At 34.9% G+C, this 22,378-nt stretch overlaps 3 protein-coding genes across 4 annotated transcripts; 1 reads left to right on the forward strand and 2 right to left on the reverse strand.

Annotated features, from left to right (window-relative positions):
- Window positions 1-405: 405 nt before the first annotated feature.
- On the reverse strand, window positions 406-8,128 carry LOC134229075 (beta-alanine-activating enzyme-like). The gene is given in 18 exon segments (XM_062710784.1): window positions 406-924; window positions 1,154-1,282; window positions 2,566-2,691; window positions 3,105-3,268; window positions 3,502-3,653; window positions 4,397-4,851; window positions 4,853-5,032; window positions 5,132-5,238; window positions 5,321-5,516; window positions 5,614-5,691; window positions 5,693-5,790; window positions 5,982-6,091; window positions 6,193-6,444; window positions 6,586-6,756; window positions 7,044-7,261; window positions 7,384-7,501; window positions 7,683-7,774; window positions 7,990-8,128. Coding segments are annotated over 18 exon segments (3,294 nt in total). The 5' UTR covers window positions 8,119-8,128.
- Window positions 8,129-9,488: 1,360 nt separating this feature from the next.
- On the forward strand, window positions 9,489-14,834 carry LOC134229079 (anaphase-promoting complex subunit 10-like). Of its 2 annotated transcripts, none has more exons than XM_062710786.1 (4): window positions 9,489-9,594; window positions 10,000-10,118; window positions 10,447-10,609; window positions 14,400-14,832. In XM_062710786.1, exons 2-4 carry the CDS (start codon window positions 10,004-10,006, stop codon window positions 14,677-14,679), a joined length of 558 nt encoding a protein of 185 aa, XP_062566770.1. In that variant the 5' UTR covers window positions 9,489-9,594; window positions 10,000-10,003; the 3' UTR covers window positions 14,680-14,832. The 2 variants fall into 2 exon arrangements, with proteins under 2 accessions (XP_062566770.1, XP_062566771.1); XM_062710787.1 differs by having other exon boundaries at window positions 9,490-9,617; window positions 14,400-14,834.
- Window positions 14,835-14,965: 131 nt separating this feature from the next.
- LOC134229077 (methionine adenosyltransferase 2 subunit beta-like) lies at window positions 14,966-18,819 on the reverse strand. The gene is made up of 5 exons (XM_062710785.1): window positions 18,637-18,819; window positions 18,416-18,530; window positions 16,389-16,541; window positions 15,566-15,756; window positions 14,966-15,394 (listed from the first exon to the last, which is right to left on the reverse strand). The coding sequence occupies exons 1-5, from the start codon at window positions 18,817-18,819 to the stop codon at window positions 15,137-15,139; spliced, it is 900 nt and encodes a 299-aa protein (XP_062566769.1). The 3' UTR covers window positions 14,966-15,136.
- Between the last annotated feature and the right edge of the window lie 3,559 nt (window positions 18,820-22,378).

A 22,378-nucleotide genomic window follows, 5' to 3' on the forward strand; every position in this document is an offset into this window, starting at 1 on the left:
AAGTGATAGATTGTACAATTTATCAGAGAGCGATTCAAGGCCCTTGGGCCTCTTGTTATTGAGTAAATTCAAAGGGGGATATCTCTTCAAGGACAGGACAAGGTCATAGTTTATAGATATATCTAAGGATGTACTCTACTTGACTTGCTTCGGTTGCTGGTTTTGACCTACTTTCTCCAGATGAGTGACCAGTTAAAGTTTTTGCTCCAGATCCATTCAAATAAGGCCTATCTGAACCAAACATAAATGGATGATGCATCAAAGGACGATTATTCTTTACCTTGGTACACATGCTAGATTTGAATTACATTTTCTGGATGAGTTACTACTTTAAAGTTTTTAGATAAGTTCATCAAATTTCAGTAATTAATGGAAAAACTTTGACTTTAGAATGCTTTATTATTTCTAAGTGATATCAAAACAATACACGTTATTATCCCTGCATCCTACAGTAAGTAAGCCTCCCACCACCACAGGAGAGGAAAATACCTCCCCGGGTAACTTGACTGAATTCACCTCTTGTCCTGTATCTGTGTCTATGATTGTTATTTTACCATCTTTTGAGGTGACCACACAATACAGGTATTTACACTGCATGCTTTCATAACTAAATTGATTGAAATCAGCTGTAGTGTTGAGAGTTCTAGACTTATTCATTTGATTCTGAGTGTTACTTGAGATCTTTAATCCACCTTCGTTTAAATTATTGTGGTCATTAGACCTGTCTCCAAAACAGAAACATGTGGCGTACACAAAGTCTGTTGAGCGATGTTTCCAGACTTGCTTGCCGTCAGGAGTCAGACAGTACACACAGCAGTCATGAGATCCCACCAGGATTAATGTACTGGTCATGTCAGAGGCAGTACTGACAGGTGCTACCAATGGGGATGAAAACACAGGTGCTGCAGTTGGAAAAATCCACACCTGAAAATTAATTGTAAAACTTGAAACGCAATAAATACACTACTTTTATCATTTGTAAACGGATACATTGTTACAAGAAACCTGAATTTGCTTTCTGCTACTGACCATCAATGTACAAAATAACTAGGTTGAGAACAAATCACATACTAAAATCACAAGTGAATGCTTTGTAAAATATGAGCTTCCCATATTAATACTTGAATTTAAATGTTTCACCATTTTCACCCACCAAATTTCCTAGGTGATCTAATTGATACAAATTGCCATCCACACATCCGACACACGACCATGCTGTTATAACGGGGGAAGAAAATATCGGCTTTTCTGTATTATACATCCAAATGATGCAGCCAGAAGTCTGAAGTAGAAATGTTCTAATGAATTTCAAATACCGGGGTATACATTAACTGGAATCAAGTAATTTAAATTACAATTCTCAAACAACTGAAAGTCTAGAATTTGCATGTTCATGTACCAGTATATTTAATTCATAAATAAGAAAAACTTCTATTTGTACATGTTGTGTAGAAATCATTTATATGAAGTTGGTTTTAAATCTAATATACTGTAAATCATTTTTTATTCGCGAGAACTTTATTTTCATGTAATTAAACGAGACAAGTGTGCTTGCGAAAATTTAAATCTGCGTATAATAGCATTCCTTAAGATTATATTCTAGCAATAACCACAATTCGTGAAAATATTGTATCGCTAATAGAAAGTTAATGACTTTCTCACGAAAATAAGGTGTCACGAAAATTTAGTGATCTACAGTACTGTATGCATAAAATAAAATATCTTCTACTTGTACAGTAATTACTTTTCTTTAATATGTTTTACGGTGTGACCGTTGGGGCGAGCGCAGTTTATTTACTATCATAAACCTACACATGTACTGTCTATCATTCAAGAAAAAAGAAAGCAAAAAGAATAAAACAAAACAATAAAAAGAAATCATTTCCCAAGCATCGGGATCGAGATTCCAAACTTCACGGAAGAAATCGGAAATACCCGAACCGTTGAAGTGACGAAAGTATGACGTCAGATAAAAAGTTCTGTTGACTTAGGACGCAAACGCTACTTTTATGGAAAAGAGATTGCATTAAATCGTTCTTTTCAAGTAAGTTGTTGCTATGTTTTAGCCACCATGTTGCTATGTTTTCCGAGTTTCACGGAAGCAACCGACATAACTTCGTCAAAATTCGTAAGTTTCCGGTGACGTCATTTGTATCATTTCCGAAGGGCAAGGTGAAGGCCGGTGTTGTGGCATGGGGGTATTTTTTGAATAAGGTAAGGCAAAATCATTTCGTTAAGATTTCGGTAAGAAACAATGTTCCTTTAATTTTTTTTTACTATTTTTGATTTATTCGCGCAAAGGACATTGGGTAGTGCAAGAATTCTGGGAATGTTGCACAGAGAAATTTGGCTGACGTATGTACAGATTTCAATCCGAATTTCCTCTGTTCATACACGTTAGTCTATTGAGCTCGCTTCGCGAGCGTCGCTTCGCGACGCTCGCTGCGCTCGCTATAATGATTGCTTTGAAAATTAGAAATAAGATAAATATCTTTTACATGTATGGTAATTATGTTTCTATACAATGGTGACTTTGATATTAGAAATTGATATTAGATATCTTACAGGGTGTATGGCTGCTATGTGACCTGACAGGGAGCAGGCACTGACATAATGAGGGTCAGTAGACACCGCCGGGGAGGAAAACACACTACCCCCACCCACCTCTACTCTCCAATGGCATCTCTGGTCCTGTAATGAAATGTCAAACACAACATAAGCTAAGAATACTGGATAGTGACAGTAAGTATGTGAATAAAAGTAAAATCAGTTATAAAGAATGAGATGATTTCTCTAATGCATGTAGGGAACTGGTAAACAGGTCAAAAGTTTCATTACTATTAAACTTTACAACAATATTGCCATAGATTAGTTCACAAAGATAGGAAAATACAGAAAATGTGAAAGCTTTGGTAAATATATGTGGTTAATTTAAATATTCATTGAAGTCACATCATGTTTCCAAATATAAGATGCAAGATAAAGGTACTGATACATATATGTATGGGAAATGTACATTCTTTGAATTCCAACATTTACAGATTACCTAATTTTGGCTACATATTGCTACTGTACATGCTACCAAATAAATATCCATAAATTACCTCAATACTGAGTGTATGAACGTGGTGATCATGTGACCCTATAAATAGCCATCCAGTGATGGGGTCCACTGCAGGAGAGCTCTTTACTGCTGATTTAGTTTTATACTGCCATCTGATGTTCCCAGTGTCTCTGGTCAGTGTATACACTCCACCATCATAACACCCTGATCAAACAATGTTTACTTCAATGAACACTTTTTCTTCATGCAGGTCAACTTTCAAATTAAGATCAAAATTTGGAAGAATTTAAGGAATAGGTTAGATTTGATTAAATTTATAGAGGTGGCTTGCATTCACAAAGTTTCTCTTATCTGACACAGTCTGCATGACACTACTGTTAAATAATTTAAAAATATATGCTTTTTACTTTTTCAATCTGGATTACTTATGTCCTTACCTACAACAACATATTTTCCACACAGACTGATACATGTTGAGGACTCAATCCTGTCCCCCAGCTGTGTCTTCCACAGAAGTTCTCCTGTCTCAGCGACCAGAGCATACATGTGATGGGAATGGGATCCAATGTAGACCTCATGGAACCCAGAACTGTAGTGAAAACAAAGCTTATGTAATGTATCTTAATGAGTTAATGTATCTCACTAAGAAGAAGGTACAGTTTCAATACAAAGTAAGCCCGATATTTTTTTAAAATATGAAAGTGATATATGAAAACAAAATTCATTCTTTCTTAATCATAGAAATTCCCTGCAGCAAGAATATACTAATCGTTTTTAAATATGACCTCCTTAATGCTAATTGTGACGCCATTAACTTGTGCATTTTCCTGTATTTTCTTAAAAAGTTGCAGAAGACCTCAATTTTCAGTGGAATTTTCTTCAAGAAAATATACTCTGCCACCGTCGCCCGGAAAGATTTTGAGATAGTGATTTTTCATAACAGTTTACATAATATATCCAAAAATTAAAGTGGGCGACGATGGCAGACACTATTTTCAAAAGGAAAATAAGCTTGAAATGAGTCATTTTGAGGCTTTTCTGCATTAAACTTAGAAATGCACCAAATTAATGAACGTCATACTACCAGAAAGGTCCTCATTCATGCCATATTCTTTCATGATTTATCATATTCATCTACTCAACTATTGTTAAAGCCAATATCATAACATTTTTAAGAACATTAAATTTTTAGGGCACATTAAAGCTCAAACTGTACCTTCTTCTTTAAATTCAAACAGTTCTATCTGTTAATGCATGTACATAGATGCCTTAATTGAATGTATGGAGAGATACTTTATTTTTAACATTTCATCACTACATGAGTTCAGATACCTGGCTTTGACAACAAGAGGAGAGGCGTCCACACATTTTCCAGTGTTAAAACTCCACTTCTGTTCCAGTTTCACTTTTGTTCTGTCTCTTTCTGCAGAACTCAATCTTTGTTTGAGTGGATTAGATTTTGTATCTGTGTAACTCTCTATATCACTGTGCATCTGTTCTGTAGAGTTAGGTTTACTGGTATTGCCCATGATCTTGTTACATTTATTGTCAATAGTCCAGTTAGATTTAAAGTCAGTTATTAAGCTGGGCTTACAGACATTAGTCATACAAGTCTTACAGAAATACTGATTACCTCTCATCACACTACTGTTGATACAACGACATGCTGCCCATACTTTACTGATGGACTCTATTTTTCTTTTCTTGTCCCCATCAGTCATATCTTGATACATAGGGAGGTTTTCTCCCCTGTCTGTGGACTGCTTTAACTTAAATGATTTTTCTGTGTTTTTCCATACAGTTTACTATATCAGAAAATGTATCATGTAAAATAATGTCAACCAGTTCTGATACAGTTAATTTATATTGATCTTCAATAGATCTAGCTAACATCACAGCAGAGAAAGAATCACCTCCACTCAATAAGAAATTGCTCTCCTTTGTTAAATCACAACCTCCAAGTAATTTCTAAAACAGAAAAATTCTATTTTATGTTTATATGTACGTGATGTAAAAGCTCGAACTGCAGCAATTATATTTATGTCAAGAGTGAGTACTTTTCCTTACCATCCACTCTTCTCTTACAGTGTCTTCAACTGTGGCTGAAGAATGACCATTAAATTTATCCTGGCTGTTCAGATACTGGGACAATAAAGCATGGAAGTCACATTTACCTGTTAAATTTACATGTTTAAATCAGGCATATTGTTGCTAGAAATAATTGTAACATACAGTATTTTACAGCCTTACTCTTACCATGTTTTGTAATGGGAATCTCCTGAATGGGAATGATGTTGTCTGGGGTATATTGCCTAGGCAGCATTCTCCCTATAACTAACTGTAGATGGTCCTTAATTGTATGTGTTTTCTGCTGTGGAACTACAAAAACTATCAGTCTTCCTTCATGCATCACTGCTTTACATTCAGAAATGGCCGGGTCTGCTAGTGCTACCTGAAATAAGTACAGAATGATTGCTAGTAACTTGTGTTCACAATGTTGTTCTGTTAGGACTAGGAGAAGAAATAAAGGCTGCTTCATAATAACTGACCTTCTCAATTTCCATCAGGTTAAGTCGGCAGCCATTCCTCTTGACCTGTCTGTCTTGTCTGCCAACATACGTAATTCTGGCCTCGGCCGTCAATTCTTACTAAATCACCTGAATCTCGGAAGTTCTGACCAGATTCCATTGTCTCACCATCTATGATACACTGTCTGTCTTGACCCCCTGTAATGTAAAAAAAAATTATTTAGTCTTCTCCCTCAGTTTCCTGTGTATAATATAGTCATCAACAACGTCACCTCAATAATGTTGACTCTCTTTCTTTATAGTACGTAAATATTCACAAATACATGTATATACCGGTACAAAAGAATGGATTAGTTAGTCTGGCAGATGTACAATGCAGTAGTTTGTACCTAAGTATAACCTCCCTGCTCCCTCTACCACCTCCAATCCTTCTTCATTCAGGACCCTGTAACTGGACTGTGACAATGGTTTACCAAGGGGAACTTCTTCATCACTATTCCTGAAAAAGAATTATGTACTATAAAGATTTGAACAAATACCTCACCTATTTCAACAATAATATAGTACATACGACATGCCAGGTGTACTAATTATTTTTACCAGAACTCCTGGTCCTCCACATAGTGACACATTGACCAGCAGGAGACCTCGGTGATTCCATACAAATTGATAAAGCGAGTCCGATTGCCTGGAGCTCGCCACTCACGAATCTTACTCAGGGGAGGGAACTCCTCTCCACCCAAGGCAAGAATCCTCAGACTGGATGATGAACTCAAGATGGAATCTCTCACATAAGCAGCAGGTTGTCTTTGTATCAAGGAGGGTGTTGCCTTAATGACATAAATAAATTCTCTACCAATATTCATCCATTGCAATGCTATTATGGTCTAAGATACCGGGTATACCAATGCACATATTACATGTATTATAATTCTTGATTGGTTATAACTGTAATATTCAGAAGAATAACCTGTAGGACTGTAACTTTATTACCTCCTATAAATTACAGACAGTAATTTCTTGGACTGGGCTTTAACATGATCTGGTACAATCAAAAGACTGGCTCCACTTGTCAAGGTCACAAAAATTTCCACAATGCTGGGGTCAAAAGTCAAAGGTGAACACAGTAATACCACATCATTACTCTTCATATCATAAATACTCCTGAAAATTGAGATCTATTTTCAAAACTTTTGTCTAATTACACAATGACAATACAATGTTGGTCAATAAAATATGTCCAATGTTGTGTATGATGGGTTCAATACTTGGTTACACATTTTGAATATATGCATGTCTACCAGTAAATAATTCTATGCACACTTTTGATTTTGTATTAGAAACAATATGCCAGTATAGTGTGCTTTTAGTATACAAAGAATAATTTACTGTAGGAAGAAGATCCTATACAGTAGGGTGTGAATTTCCAGCCCTATAAGGATTCTGTTTACCTGATATCTGTGATGTTTGGTATAATACACCTGTGTGGGACTTGTACTAGCTTAGGTTGCCCTGCAGAACCAGATGTCGTAATACAATAAGCTATATTAGGAATTCCTTCTTTTTTCTCACTTCTTTGTTGAATTTTGAGGAGAACTAATCCTAGAGATGATAAAAGTGAGTTTGTAGTCACCTCTCCACCAAACTTCTGTATCAGTCTCTCTATGACCTGCAGTTAAAAGACATTTGAAGTCATTATATGACTGCTTTGTGTGATAAAAAACAATTTATCAGTTAACTTTGCTTTTCATTTGTATCTGTGTTGATGAAATAAATTTATCAAACACTCACCTGTGTATCATCATTCTGGACAAGAATTTTACTGACATTCATCCTTGGGAAAAATGCTGTGGCACCATCTACACCATACTTGTCAAAATTAAAGAAAGCGTGACCACTCTGGACTACTCTGAAAACAGATTTATGAATTTCAAACTACAGGTGTATATCATTCTTTTTAAATACAAACACCCCAAAAACTAAGAATGAATATGATGGGTGGGATTCTGAACATTTTACATATTAATTCCTTGATGGACCAGTCTGTCATAAAATTTTGCTTTTTATACCAGGTGTCTTTTATGACTTACCCAAAGAGGATAGCCGGAGTAAAGAGGTCAGTTTTTCTACATACAGCTATTACCGAGTTATGAACCATATCCTTGTTTAAAGCACCAGATACCTGAAAAATGTTGGCAAATGCAAGCATTCTAAGGCAATCTTTATTCTTTGCTGACTTGCTATGACCAAGATAAATTGACTAATCATTGATAAAATATCTTTCTTACTTTCATCTGCAATTTCCTAAGGATATGTGGCAAATGCAAATAATTTCAAAATAATTTTTATGATTAGCTAACTTGTTGTATCATCAGATGATTGGGATTATTTTCTTACTTTATCTGCTATACTGTATAACTGTCTGTATGTTTGTAACTGCTTTATGTGGAAGTCATCATACATGACAGCCACAGCATCCAGCCATTCTGTCTCATTCCTTCCCAAAACTTGTAATAGAGTTGACATAACGGAATAAAGTTTTCAACAGAAAATCCCAAAAAGAAATAATCATATAGGTGGCAACAATGTTTTTGTTTTTAGAACATGACTGTGTATGGAAAGAAAAAAATAACACTACAATGTTTACATTTTGCGTACAAGTTATTAAATCCAAACAAAGAGTGTGACTAAAATGGGTAGCGAAACCCGGGCCGGGCCGGGAATTTCAAAACTGAGAGCCGGGTTTTTGATAATTACGAGATAAATACTCATTCTTTCTTCATGAAATTTATAGACATCGTTTATAAGTATAGTTTTTGCCTTCGCTGAGAATTTTAAGTCAAAATGTTTTGTTTTTCGATGATTATCGCCGATTGTCCTTTTCCAGGTGACTAAAATGGGTAGCGAGCCCGGTTTACTATTTTGGCGATTTTAAGCTTAATGCATCGAAAGTGTTTGTGAAATTTGCATTTAATGGTTGTTTATTAACTTAATATAGTTAAATTGTTCAATCATTATGAAATTAAATGTCAATTATAAGGGTTTTTGTCATTTTTCATAGACCCGGGACAGGTCAAAACCGGACGCGTTTGCCCGGGGCAAATTAATAATTCCGGATTGCCAGAGAAATAATGTAGATTTTTTTCAGTCTCTGACCGAGATACATCTAAGAAATAAATTAGAAAAAAATAATAAAAATATGTAAATAAAAAAAGAGTCATTTATATTTCATTTATTTGTCATTCTCTGATAAGTATTTCGGATATAAAAGGTTTTTCCCGGGTGAACGTATCCGGTTTTGACCAATCCCGGGTACACAAAAAATGCGTATATTTTCAATAATCGTGATTTATTATTGCAACAGTTAAATGTTTTAGGTAGTTTAAGTTCAATTTCAAAGGTCCAAATGAAATAATTGTAAATATGCTGCCGAAATAGTTTAAATCGCCAAAATGATTAATCTGGGCTCGCTACCCATTTTAGTCACTTGGAAAAGGGCAATCGGTGATAATCATTAAAAAACACAACATTTTGACCTAAAACTATCAGCGAAGGCCAATCCTAGAATAATAAACTATGTCCGTAAATTTCATGAAGAAAGAATGAGTATTTATTTCGTGATTATCAAAAACCCGGTTTTCGTTATCGAAAATCCCGAGCCGGCCCGGTTTCGCTACCCATTTTAGTCACACTCCCAAACAAAAGAATGTTGATCCCGATTTTAAAACAAATAACGGCTTGAACTAAATGTTTTTTGGTTTATTTTTTTTTTTACAATAGTATTGAATAAACAGAACAAAGAAGTAATTCAGATAATGTTTATAAAATTAAGTAACAACGGTCACAGTCTGAAATTAACACTCAAAAATTATAAATAATCAATGTACGTCTTGTCAATTCATTCAATTTCACTTCCGGTTTGGGTAGACAACCTAAAGTGATTTTGGGTAAACCCCAGAGAAATGATATGTTATGTTCATGAAGAATAGTTAATATTGAAAGGTTTGTTATATTTTAACCAACAGGTAAACTTTAACTGTACAAAATGCATTGCTTATTCGCTTCGTGTGGTAATTTATCGAGGAAATTCGGATTTATTCACTGTGTTATAAAAAAAGTCGATTTCTAAGTTATATATATTTCTATAGCCTTTAAAAGATTTAATCTTCATTTACCTATGTCAACTCACTGATTTATGAACCTGGTCCCAGGAATGAGAAGATCATGGAGCATGTGAAACAGACTTTCATTAATTTTCTATGAGTCAATTTTATTTTTAGTTAATATAATTAATGAGTGAGTTCTACCACTACATTGCACTAATACCCTTTAAGGGGAGTTGAATATTTTCTGATTATCTGTGTTAATTGCTTTGGATAAACTAACAACTGAAAATTATTTTTTCAGCAACATGGCCACCAAAGTTGTAGCGAATCCTGAGATGGATATTTTGAAAGATGAACGTGAGGGTAGACTTCGTGAGGTTGGAAATCAGGCTGTGTGGTCACTGTCCTCTTGTAAACCTGGTAGGCTGCATCAAATTCAGCTTCTGTGTAAAAATCCTGACAAACACTAGGTCATGAATGACTTATGTAAACACACTTGCAGCAAGAAGACTTTAATTTGTTTAAGATGGTATATCGTAAGTTTAAAAGTTTACTTTGGTTGCAAAGATATCAAAGTATTTATTTCTGTAATCATTCACTTTGCGTTTAGAAGAAAATTATTTAGTCTTGGAAGTACAATGTATTCACATGTATTCATTGGTCAAAGGCCAAGTACAGGCGTATTATACATTTAAGGCTATCTCTATAAATACCTGTGTGTAATAATAAAGTCGTAAATTGTCCCTAGGTTTTGGTGTAGAGCAGCTACTGGATAATACAGTGGACACATACTGGCAGTCCGATGGACCACAACCACACCTGGTCAACATCCAGTTCAGGAGGAAGACCACCATCCATGATGTGTGTATCTACACCGATTATAAAGCTGACGAGAGCTACACACCTAACAGGTATGCATCCATGATGTGTGTATCTACACAGATTATAAAGCTGATGAGAGCTACACACCTAACAGGTATGCATCCATGATGTGTGTATATCTACACTGATTACAAAACTGACGAGAGCTACACACCTAACAGGTATACATCAACGCCACAGCATGATACGCCTGTCAAAAAATTACAATTACAATGTATCTTAAACAGTTAAAAGTGCAGGAAAATCATGTCAACCTTGATTTTAAGATTTCAATGATTTTTACACACCTTAAAAAATTTGTTTATCCATCTCCTGTGGTGTAGGCATTAATTATAACAAATATTGCATCATTTATAGATTTCTATACCTTGCCAAGATTTAATGTCAGACATTTAATTGTTAATATGCAATTCATATGGACATGCAGATTCCACCCCTACCCCCATAAAATTAATTTTTAAGTTCATAATATTATGTAATATCAAAATAATTTCATATGCAATATAAAATTAGTTTTAATTACTTCTCATCAAATTCATTTTAAAACTTTGGCTAGCCAACAAGAGCTTGTTTTAATCCAACAGGCTTACCCATTTGGCCCAATACTCAAGGGATATAGATAGCACCGATGCTCTTACAGCTACTCCTCGCACTAAAATCATTAATTTTTCTCTCTAATTTGACATGCAATTTTCTGTTATCAAAATTCTTCTTGACCAGTGCTTGATGATTAGACTCATGGGAGTGGTGGAATTTCTCTAACATACATTATATTTGTTATAGATTGCTGTCAAGTATATGCTAAAAAAAAAATAAGTATTTTCTTGATTTAACATTTTTCTAATAAGGTTAGTGCAATAGTTTTACATTTTTTTGAATGTGTAAATGAATAGAAAGTAAAACATTTTTTTTTTAAATTCCACTTAAATTAAAGGTCACAGTGACCTTGAAATAGGTCGCGACACACCTTCTACCTAAGATGCATAAACTGGCCAAGTTTGATGATTCTAAGTCTAATAGTTTTCTAGTTATGGACCGGACAGGATTTTTCCATATTTGGCTATAACTTTTTAATTATAGGTCAGAGCGACCTACTTTTTATGCGCGACACCCCTTCTACCCAAGATGTATCAGCTGACAAAGTTTGATTACTCTAGGCCTTATAGTATTAAAGTTATGAGCCGGACACGAGAAAAGCTAACAGACGGACGGACACAAAGCCTATAACATAATATGTCCCGTCTTAAGACGGGCGTATAATTAAAAAGCTGATGAGAGCTAGTACACACCTATAACAGGTATATATCCACAATGTGTGTATCTACAAACTCAGATTATAAAGCTGACAAAAGCTACACACCGAACAGGCATACATCCACATGTGTGTATCTACACAGATTATAAAGCTGACAAAAGCTACACAACCAATAGGTATAAAAAATAACTGATGTACAATACAGCTTCATACTAGTAGGCTACAGAAATCTCAGTTCTATCCAAATTACAAATTTATCTATAACAACCACAAAACTCTGCTTAACATTTAAAATGTATCACTACTCAGTATCAAAATTATACACCTAATAGGTATCAAAACTACAACCTGGTCAATTTCAAAACTGCACATCTCAAAGATTTTAAAACTGCACACTTCATAAAAACAAAGTTTTCACATCTTTATAGATATCAAAACTACACACCTCTTCGATTTCACAGTTACCACATTAAATATTAAATCTAGACAGGTATCACAACCACACACCTTTTTGATACTGAAACTGCACACCTCATACATATCAAAACTGCACATTTTATGGATATCAAAACTACAGTCACATCTTGTAGTTGTCACAGCTACACACCTCAGTGATACACATATATTATACATTGTGATTTAATATTCGCAATTTTTTTTATTAAAACATTCATGGAAATTCCAGCTTGTCCCTGAAAACCTGTATAGCTTTTACAGAAAAATTTATTGTTTCTGCATTTTTTCTTCATTTACCAGTACATGAATTGAAATTCACAATGTACGAGGGTTGTTCGAAAAGTTTGTGGACTCCTGTCATATCTTTTTTATCATGTTTATTTAACGCCATATGTTAAACAAATTTGGTAGAGATATTTTAGCAATAAATCCATATGATTTCTATTAAAAAAAAATTAAATTATCATGATTTATTTTAAACCTATCCAGAATTTAAAACTGCAAAACCGGACAGCGGAGCAGGTAAAAATTTAGTGCTTAACAAACAACACACAAAATAAATATGACAATAGTCATATTCTCTGTAAAATGGAGGAAAAACAGAAAAAATCATAGACATTTAAATTAACAACTGTTATATTGATTCATATTCCAAATTATGGTGTAATATTTTGATTTGTTGAAAAGGAATCAATTTGGGAAGATAGGTAGTTCTTATTGAAAGCGACAAAAATGATGACATTGTTGAATGTCATGGAGCAGCAGATATCGATACCATTTTGTGATATACTAGGGGAAAATCCTGAATAAACTCTAAAAATGTTATAGGAATAAAAAATAAGTCACAATTAAGTCGTGCATGTTTTTATAAATCATGCAGGTGGTAATTGAGTGACAGAGTCTCTGCATGTATCGGACGACAACAATCTGTGAAGAAACTGTTTATCTGATAAAATCTGAACAAAAACTTTAAAGCGGCACAGTGAGTCAAAATCATATCGTAATTTTAAGATATCTGTAGCATACAGAGAAAGACTTATGAAATTATGAGTATTTAGCGAATATATGACAATTAAACTGCAAGAATTGACTGCACAATATAAGTGCCGGAAAAATAAAGGTTGTATCTACCGTTTCGTTGTTTCGGTTATGTCAAGGTCACGCAGCTCTTATTTTTAGCTCAAACTTGTAAACAACATTCAACTGGAGCATGCAAAGGTGAGAACATCCTCACAATGTCAACTTTTGTGTATTTCTCGAACTCCAACTTTTGTGGAGTTCGAGAAATCACGAACCCTTCTGTGAGGATTGTGGATAACTGAGACCTTACATTCATTCGTGGATAACTGAGACCATGGTAACTATGGAAACTTATTCAACACTTTTCTGCGCACGCGTACAATAGGGAGGAAGAAGTACCAGGGTATTTTGCAATATTTTCGTTCTGGGGCAGACAGAAATTATTTTTACTTTTATTTTTCCCCATAAAAATATCATTTATAGGTTCTGAAACATGTAATTTTCTGAAACTAAATACCTTAAGAAATTGAACAAAATTTACAGAGGTCATGCAAAAATTCTACATTTGTCAATTTTCCCCTTTGTGCGTCACAGTGCCGCTTTAAAAATTTGGAATGTCATGGAGTGACATAGTTGCTGATCTTTAGAAAGCACAGCTAAGTGGTAAAAGAAATTAAAACATTGACAAAGAAAATTATACAACGAGAACAATTGTTAGAAAAATGAATTTCTAGGCTAGAAAAAGTTTTTGATACGTGATTATTGAACTAAACTGTTAAATTGTATAGGGATAGTTCTTTTGAGAAGTTCTTGACGCTATGTTTTTTACGTTACATTGCCGTTAAATATGCTCCGCGGGTATAAAACTTGTTGATTTTAAATTGAAGTAAATTGATTTCTATTAAATCGAATGAAATGAAACTTAATACATCAACAAAACAAACACTTTTACACAGGATATTGAGCTTATTTCAAATATCTTGAAAGTAGTATAATGAAGATTGACATCGTCCACGAACTTTTCGAAGAACCCTCGTACTAGTAATTTATTATGATAATTGTATCATATGGTTTTTGTGAATTTTCAGAATTTCTCTCCGTGCTGGTACACACTTTAATGACCTTATTGAAGTAGATCAAATAGAACTCAGTGAACCAGTGGGCTGGGTGTGTGTCCCAATGAAAGACATCAATGATAAACCTATCCGGACATTCATGGTTCAGATTGCAGTGCTTTCAAATCATCAAAATGGACGAGACACACACCTTCGTAGAATTAAAATTCGATCTCCGGTACAGGACACATATGTTGTTAAAACACCAAAGTTCACCAGTCTAGAACTAATGCAGCTGGCCTATATAAAGTGAGTTATGGTGGAACATTATATTGATGTAATAAGCAGTGATGCTGAATGTTATGCCACAATCCATCATAGAAATACATGTTACAACTGTCTCAGACAGCTTGTAAAATGTAGTTACCCGCCCAATACAATTGGAAAATATGGGGTAAATGTTTGAAATCTGTTTTGGTAAAATGAAAAAGCATTTTGTTGAAATCATGTATTGTCAAAGTTTTTCCAACAATGATCAACTTAGGCAGGTTCGATGTATATTGCATAAAGCTTTATCACTGGAAAGGTACATTATAAAGCTATACATTTTTTAACCCTTAAAATATTTTCATAGGCCAAGTCATACAATGATTGTTAACAAAAAGAATGAAATGTTCAAAATGATAAACATGATTTTACCCAATAAATATTAAAACCACCCCAGCAGCATAAATAAATTAAAAGTCAAGCATTTTGGCTCTGAGTTGCTTCTATTTTTTAAAGTAAGGCTGTAGGACTGCCTTGATGCCCTCAGAGAATGGTGTCCTCCTCCCTGAGACCAGAGCTTCCATTCTCTTACAAGAGAGGTGGGTGTTGTAAGGGCGGGGCGCCCCCTTGGATGGGCTTCTGTCAGGTTTTATGTTCTCTGTGCTCAGTGAGAATGCAGAGGCCATGGCAACAGACATGTCATATTTAGTCATCTCCTCTTTAGATGACCAGTGAAACACACCACACACTTTCTCAGGATTCTGTGAATTTAAAACAAAATATTTTAAAAAGATAAAACAATGAAGCACTGATACAAACAAATCAAGAGACCATTCTGTAGAGTTAGAGCTGTCAAATAGCATCAGTTATGTCAGCTTACCTGTATCCTTTTGTCTGCTAGCTGTCTAATACTATCAGCTATGTCAAACTACCTGTAGCCTTTTGTCTGCTAACTGTCTAATAGCATCAGCTATGTCACCACAGTGGGTGGGGTATCTCTTCTCATAATCAGATGCTATTAATTCAGATCCTGCCATGATCTTCTCAAACAGTACTGTGACGGCACTTTCAGAGAGATACTCAATATCCCCATACAGGATCGGTACTCGCAGTACAGAGTTATCTGTTGGGAAATCAACTGATTATTACCAATATACATGTAAATCTTTTACAAAGAGCCTGCTTGTTATAAACACAGAATGTACCGTATAAGTGGAAATTTTAGCGAGACGCAAATTTAGCGATTTGTCCTCAAAAAGTGGTATTCAATTTTTAGCGAGATGTAATTTTAGCGATTTTAAAATGCTTACTAAAGAAGCTTTTACATATAAAATGCAATTAAATTTTAGCGATATTCAAATTTAACGATCTCAGCACTCTCGCTAATAAAGCCAAAAAAAAAATCCTCGCTAAAATTTCTACTTATACGGTATTAGTAAACAGTTAAAATTTCCAGTTTCAAATACATGTACATGTAAAACTATGTTCATCAGTGGCCTCATCTGTCTTGTAAAATTTTGAAAAATTTTCATTTTTGGAGTAAATGTTTTCACTCAACTTTATTGTGATATCATGAATGGCATGACTTTTCCCTTTTCTTCCAAATGAATATTGTAAGATGTTAGCAAATGTATTCACTAAATTCAACCTTTTTAAAAATTTTGTTTCAAATATCAAACTAGAAAAAAAAAGAAATTCTCCTGAGTCCTCAGCTTTACAACAGTTGAGTTTTTGATTTTATTAACAGCTAGTTACCTGAAGATGCTTGTAGTGCAATTTTTTCACCATCTAGTTTACTCTGTCCGTACTTATTGAGAGGGTTAGGCTTGGCATCCTCTTCATAAGGAGGGAACGTCCCATCAAATACATAGTCTGTGCTAATATACAGGACCCAGGCACCAATGCTCTCTAAAATGCAATACAGTTGTAAGTGGAGAAGAAGAATTTGATGAAACAGATAAATGTTTGACCATGAGTCCCCTGGACTATCAAATATGCTATATGTCCAGTAATTCAAGGGGGGTGGGGTTGAATCCTAGTGTGGTCTATTGTATTTTCCCCCCAAAGGTAATATTTGGCCCTTTGCCATGCCCTGGAAATGTCAGGTAAAATACTTGTCAAGGAAGAGTCTGGGTTGATGGTTTTGAGGATGAAGACCACTAAGTAGGCCTTTCAACAGCCGCTGGAGGTCGGTGTTATGAACGATAACTCACTGCTGAAACTTATTTTGAGCAGGCTCGGGTATCTAACTGTTTACTCGCAAGGCAGATTTTAGCATTTCCTAAGTGTTTCTTTGCTTTCAGTAGAATCCAGTGGTTTTAAAATTTAACACCAATGTTAAACTTATTTACTGCATAGTTGCGGACACTATTTAACTACATATACTTAAAATTTTTGATTAAAATAAAAAATGAAATCTACCCTCCTTCTTAGTTCTAACCTAATTAATTTTTTATACTCGGCCGTTCCCCTTTGTGCTTAGTAACACAAATAAGATGATCAATTGTTGCATTTACTTGTAAAAATAAATTTATTTATATAGGAAGCGAAAAGCGCGAACACAAAAAAATGACATTAAATTTTCTTCTTCATAATAATCGTCAAAGAGAGTTAAAAATATTGAATATAGTCTGTTCCCCATTCATTTGACCTTGTTATTTAATTCAGGTAGAGTGAAGGCATTCTTTTTCTCTTGGTCAACACTTTTGTGTACAAAACAACAATGTAAGGAACCCTTTTGTGTACATAACAATACCAATGCTGAAGCAGCCTATACGTCATTCCTATAAACGATAACTTATAAAACGGCACTTAGTTGGTCATTTTTCACACCTGAGTTACCTGTCCTTAAAACACAACATCGGGAAAGTCAATTATAAATAATTAAATTTTTTAATGATGTAATTAAAAGTTTGTATAAGTTATTATCTTTTTTAATAATTTCATGCACCTATAGATCTATCTAGGCAATGTTTTTTACCATATGAGCAACTTGAAAAATTAGTTGAAAGGCCTACACTAAGGGAGGAATGTAGCAGTCTGGCAGGTTTAATCACCTGTGACCAGATAGCTCAGGGGGCTTGGGTTTCAATCCTGGTCTGAACTGTTGTATCTTTATCCTAGTCAGTTACCGATTAACAGTATTGCATGTGTAAGTAAACATGATTTAGAATACATTATTTGTCCTCAATTAAACAGGGTATGTGGTACAAGTACTATCTGTTCAGAACATTCTCCTTTATTCATTTATAAAATTTTATCAAAATATAATTCTAATACTTTAAATCACTTTTTATTCGCGAGAACTTTATTTTCGCGTAATTATGCGAGACAGTGTGCTCGCGAAAATTTAATTCTCGCATTTAATAGTATTCCTTCAGAATATATAGAGCCATATTGGATAACCACAATTCGCGAAAATTTTGTCTCGCTTATCAAGAGTCAATGACTATCTCGCGAAATTAAGGTGTTGCGAATATTTAGTGATCTACAGTAGTTAATAATATTTATTTCGGATTGAATGACTACTGTAGACCACTTAATTTTCGCTATCTCTATTTTCTTGAGATAGTCATTTACTCTTTATCAGCGAGACAAAATTTTCACGAATTGTGTTCGTTGCTCTATATAATCTTAAGGAATTCTATTATTTGCGAGAAGGAAATTTTCGCGAGCATATATACCGTCTCGCGTAATTACATGAAAATAAAGTTCTCGCGAATAAAAAGTGACTTACAGTATAATGACGGAATATTACAAGTAATTGTTGAAGTATTTATTACTTGCAGCCTGACAGATGTACTCTGTGGCAGACAGATTAAGGTTCTTGGTGCCCTCAGGGTCATTTTCCACTGCATCAGGTTTCCTCTCTGCAGCACTGTGGATTATTACTGACGGCTGTTTAAAAAAAAATCATGAGTTGTTTGATTATGCTCTTTTATTTGTGTACATATGTTTATGTATCAATGAGTATTTCTTACAAAAATCAGCAAAAAAAGCTCACTTTGAAGGAGTTGATGACTTCTTTTACTTGGCTTTCATCAGTGATGTCCACCTTCTTTAGTTTATCTTTAGCTCGACTGAAAGCGAGACCCAATGTTTCCCAGGAGTCATCCCTGAGGAATTCCTTGTAAATGGCTCTCCCAAAGAGACCTGAAGCACCCGTAACGAGGACCCGCTTTGTCATAATCTTTATCAATGGAAAATGGTTAAGGGACAAACTTATATACACTAAATTAAAAAAAAACAAGTTATGCACTTTTCACTTAATTAACAGGTCCAGTACACTCACTAGATTTAGTATACATAGCTTCATTAATTTACCTACATAGCTTTATTTGCCTACCTAAAGTAGCTTTATTTACCTAGACCAAATCAATCTTTCCTTAATTTTTTTGTCTACAGAGATAAAGTGAAAGTAGGAGATTCGGTCGGGATCGATACTTGCATTGACAATAACTCGAACAAAGACTATTCGGTTCAAAGTAAAAAAAAAAATAATCATGGGACTTGCTCCCGGTATGTAACAATTAATGTATATTTATTTTAATACGGTAATAATAAAACAACGTAGCACAAGCACCTGATGTTACTTATTTTCCTTTTAGAAAATATACACCCACATAATAATATTGTAACGTGTTTGCCTAACACATATACTTAGATTTTTCTCAGGGTCTATATAGTCTATGGAAGGGAATTACCGCCAAAATTCTATGTATCTTGCTTTTATTCTTATTCTGCCTACTTCTTTATGCTTTGTTATTATTGTAATTATATGTCACTTTATTGTTTTCGTATTCGTCTTTATTACATTACACTTGAGCTTTTATCGTTCTTTATTTTGCCCTTACTTCTATGTTGCTTTATTCATTTTACTTCCTTTTAAATCGATACAGTTTCTTAAATGATTATCTCAATTACATACGTGAATTCAATCACACAAAGAATGAAGCATATTCAATGAAGACGAATACAAGTTGTCAAAATTTAGTGCCGCATTATAACGCTAGGTGGCAGGGGTGTTCGCTACGAGTGCTGGTAAAACTAGGTCAGCAAACCCGGGCCGGGGTTATTTAAGATTTTTCAATTTTCTGCCTTAATACTTATTCAATCGAATATCTGAAGGCCGAATCTGATCACCCGATACAATGATGGAAACTCCATATAATATTTATTTTCTCTGGGCACACAGGAATAGCGGCCTCTTTTTTTCAGACATAACTTTACATACCGGTAATGTTCATTAAAAGTCCGACCCACTTGGGTCAAATAAGGTTAATGTAGTATAGTACATTTAAATTTGATACTATATATGAAGTTGAATTTAACCCAAAACCCACACCGCCCCCTTAATATGATATCATTGGCGTCGGAAGCAAAGTGAAAATTGGGGCCGGGGGGATGGGGGCTAAGCGTAAGAAATATTTTTTAGACCTTGAAAAAAAAAACATGACAAGCAAAATAAAAAAGAGAGAGAGAGAAATGTTCTTTGTCCAAACACAAAATCCTATTTCGTGTGTGTGTGGTGGTGATGGGTGTCAAATTACAGTGCCAATTTTTTGTTCAAAACACCACCACTTTCCACATTTTCAACCTATAGGCCTACTGCATCGTGTCCATGGAAAGTGGGGGGGGGGCTAAACCTACGCAGTAATATTCAATGTCTATACTAAGTTTAACTTTGGAAAAAAGTGGGGGCTAAGCCCTCTCCCGGTTCCGATCGACGCCTATGTATATTCAAGTTTAGAAATTTCTTGGGGTTTTTTTTTTTTTTTTTTGCTTGTCAAGTTTTTTTCAGCGGATAGCTTGAATTTTCAAAACCCATGCTACGTCACAGTTCTCTCGCCTGAAAAATATCACTCTACTAAAGTTATTTGTTGGATAATTAAATTCCAGTATAACAGTTTAATTGACATAATAATGTTAAATATTTTGATACTAGATACCCCTTTATAAATTTATAAATTGAGTTGTTTTTCAAGACGTTCCCAGGCGTGGATCTAGGAAATGAAGTTAGATGGGCGCCAAAAGTAAGCAAGGTGTCTGGGGTCCCGCCTTGAGGCCCCCAGTGGGTCAAGGGCAAAGCCCTGGTGGGGGGCTCAGGAGGCGAGACCCCCGGAAGCTCCTGGGTTCTAGAGATTTTGTAGAGTAAAAATTAGATCTACCAAGTAGGCATATTTACATTTTTCCAGACGAGATTGTGATTTATGTTTACTTTGACAATTTTAGGGGGGGGGGGCGCCGGGCGCGCCACCTCCTTAAATACGTCACTGGTTCCACTGAACTGAACTTTATTTCACGACAGATAGTAATTGCTCATGCGTGTGATTCTAGGGACGGGTCTTTGCAAAGGAGTGAGAAGTGTTATGGGTAGGCAAAGTCGGAACCAGGGAACACCTTAGGCATACTAGAAACTCCCCAGTCTTTTTTATGCATTAATATTTTACATTGAAATAGCACTTTTTAATAAAGAAAAAAATATCTTTAGAACGCAACGTATTTTACATCAGCCAGTAGAGTTTCAAAAAATCTTAAAATTTGAAAATTCTGTATTTGGTGGTGGTGAAGTGGCGGGGGGTTCGTCAACTTGTTTTCAGTACCAAATATTACTCATATGTACATATGCCACTAAGTACATGTTTATTAATATGTTAATTGACTACATTGCATAGGCGTCGGAACCGGGGGGCAGACGCCGTAACGACAGTGCTACGCGGGCGATTGCACCCGGGGGGAGGGGCATCCACGGGACCGGGGGGGGGGGATTCATTACCCATTTGTACTCGTGAAGATTATCTATGTCAAAATAAATGGTTAAAATAATTTAATTATTAACCACTATTAAAATGGTTTCATTTAAACATTTATTCATATGGGACGGATAACTTTTCTTCAAAAACTGAAAACGTTAGCATATAAACATTGTTTTACGATTAAAAAAATATTCGGGGGAGGGGTTGCTATGAAGGGGGACGAATTGCTATATACAGCCAGATTTCCCACGGAAGCCTTCAAGGCTAGCTACATATTGACACTTCCCCGGGGGAGTCTCACTGTATAGTCTTCCGAAGGAAGCATCACAATGTAGGGAAAATCTTACCATCTTCCGAGGAAATGGCATTATCTGGGGCACACCCTGAATTTATAAAAAACATCATTTGAAAATTTAAGTTCGATTGATAAAGTATTAAGGCAGAAAATTGAAAAATCTTTAATAACCCCGGCCCGGGTTTGCTTACCTAGTTTTACCAACACTCGTATAGCGAACACCCTGCCACCTAGCGTTATAATGCGGCACTAAATTCTGACAACTTGCATTCGTCCTCATTGAATTTAGTGCCGCATTATAACGCTAGGTGGCATTTTTTACATGATTGAATTTTCGTTCGTAATCGAGATAATCAAGATAGTTTATTTAAGAAACAGTATCAACTTAAAAAGAAAGTAGAATGTATTCACAAGAATAAAGCAACATAGAAGTAAGGACAAAATAAAGAACGATAAAAGCTCAAGTGTAATGTAATAAAGACGAATACAAAAACAATAAAGTGACATATACAATAATAACAAAGCATAAAGAAGTAGGCAGAATAAGAATAAAAGCAAGATACATAGACTTTTGGCGGTAATTCCCTTCCATAATAGTGCCCCCAGATAACTTGCTGAGGAATTTGATTGTTGACTAGAAATTATTTACATATGCAAAATATACAGTTATCGGGTGCTTCCCTAGCAGGCAAATA

This window comes from Saccostrea cucullata, unplaced genomic scaffold (genome assembly GCF_032062105.1).
Source record: "Saccostrea cucullata isolate Sc308-1 unplaced genomic scaffold, CSIRO_AGI_Scuc_v1 ctg5036, whole genome shotgun sequence".
NCBI classification, from domain to species: Eukaryota; Metazoa; Mollusca; class Bivalvia; order Ostreida; family Ostreidae; genus Saccostrea; species Saccostrea cuccullata.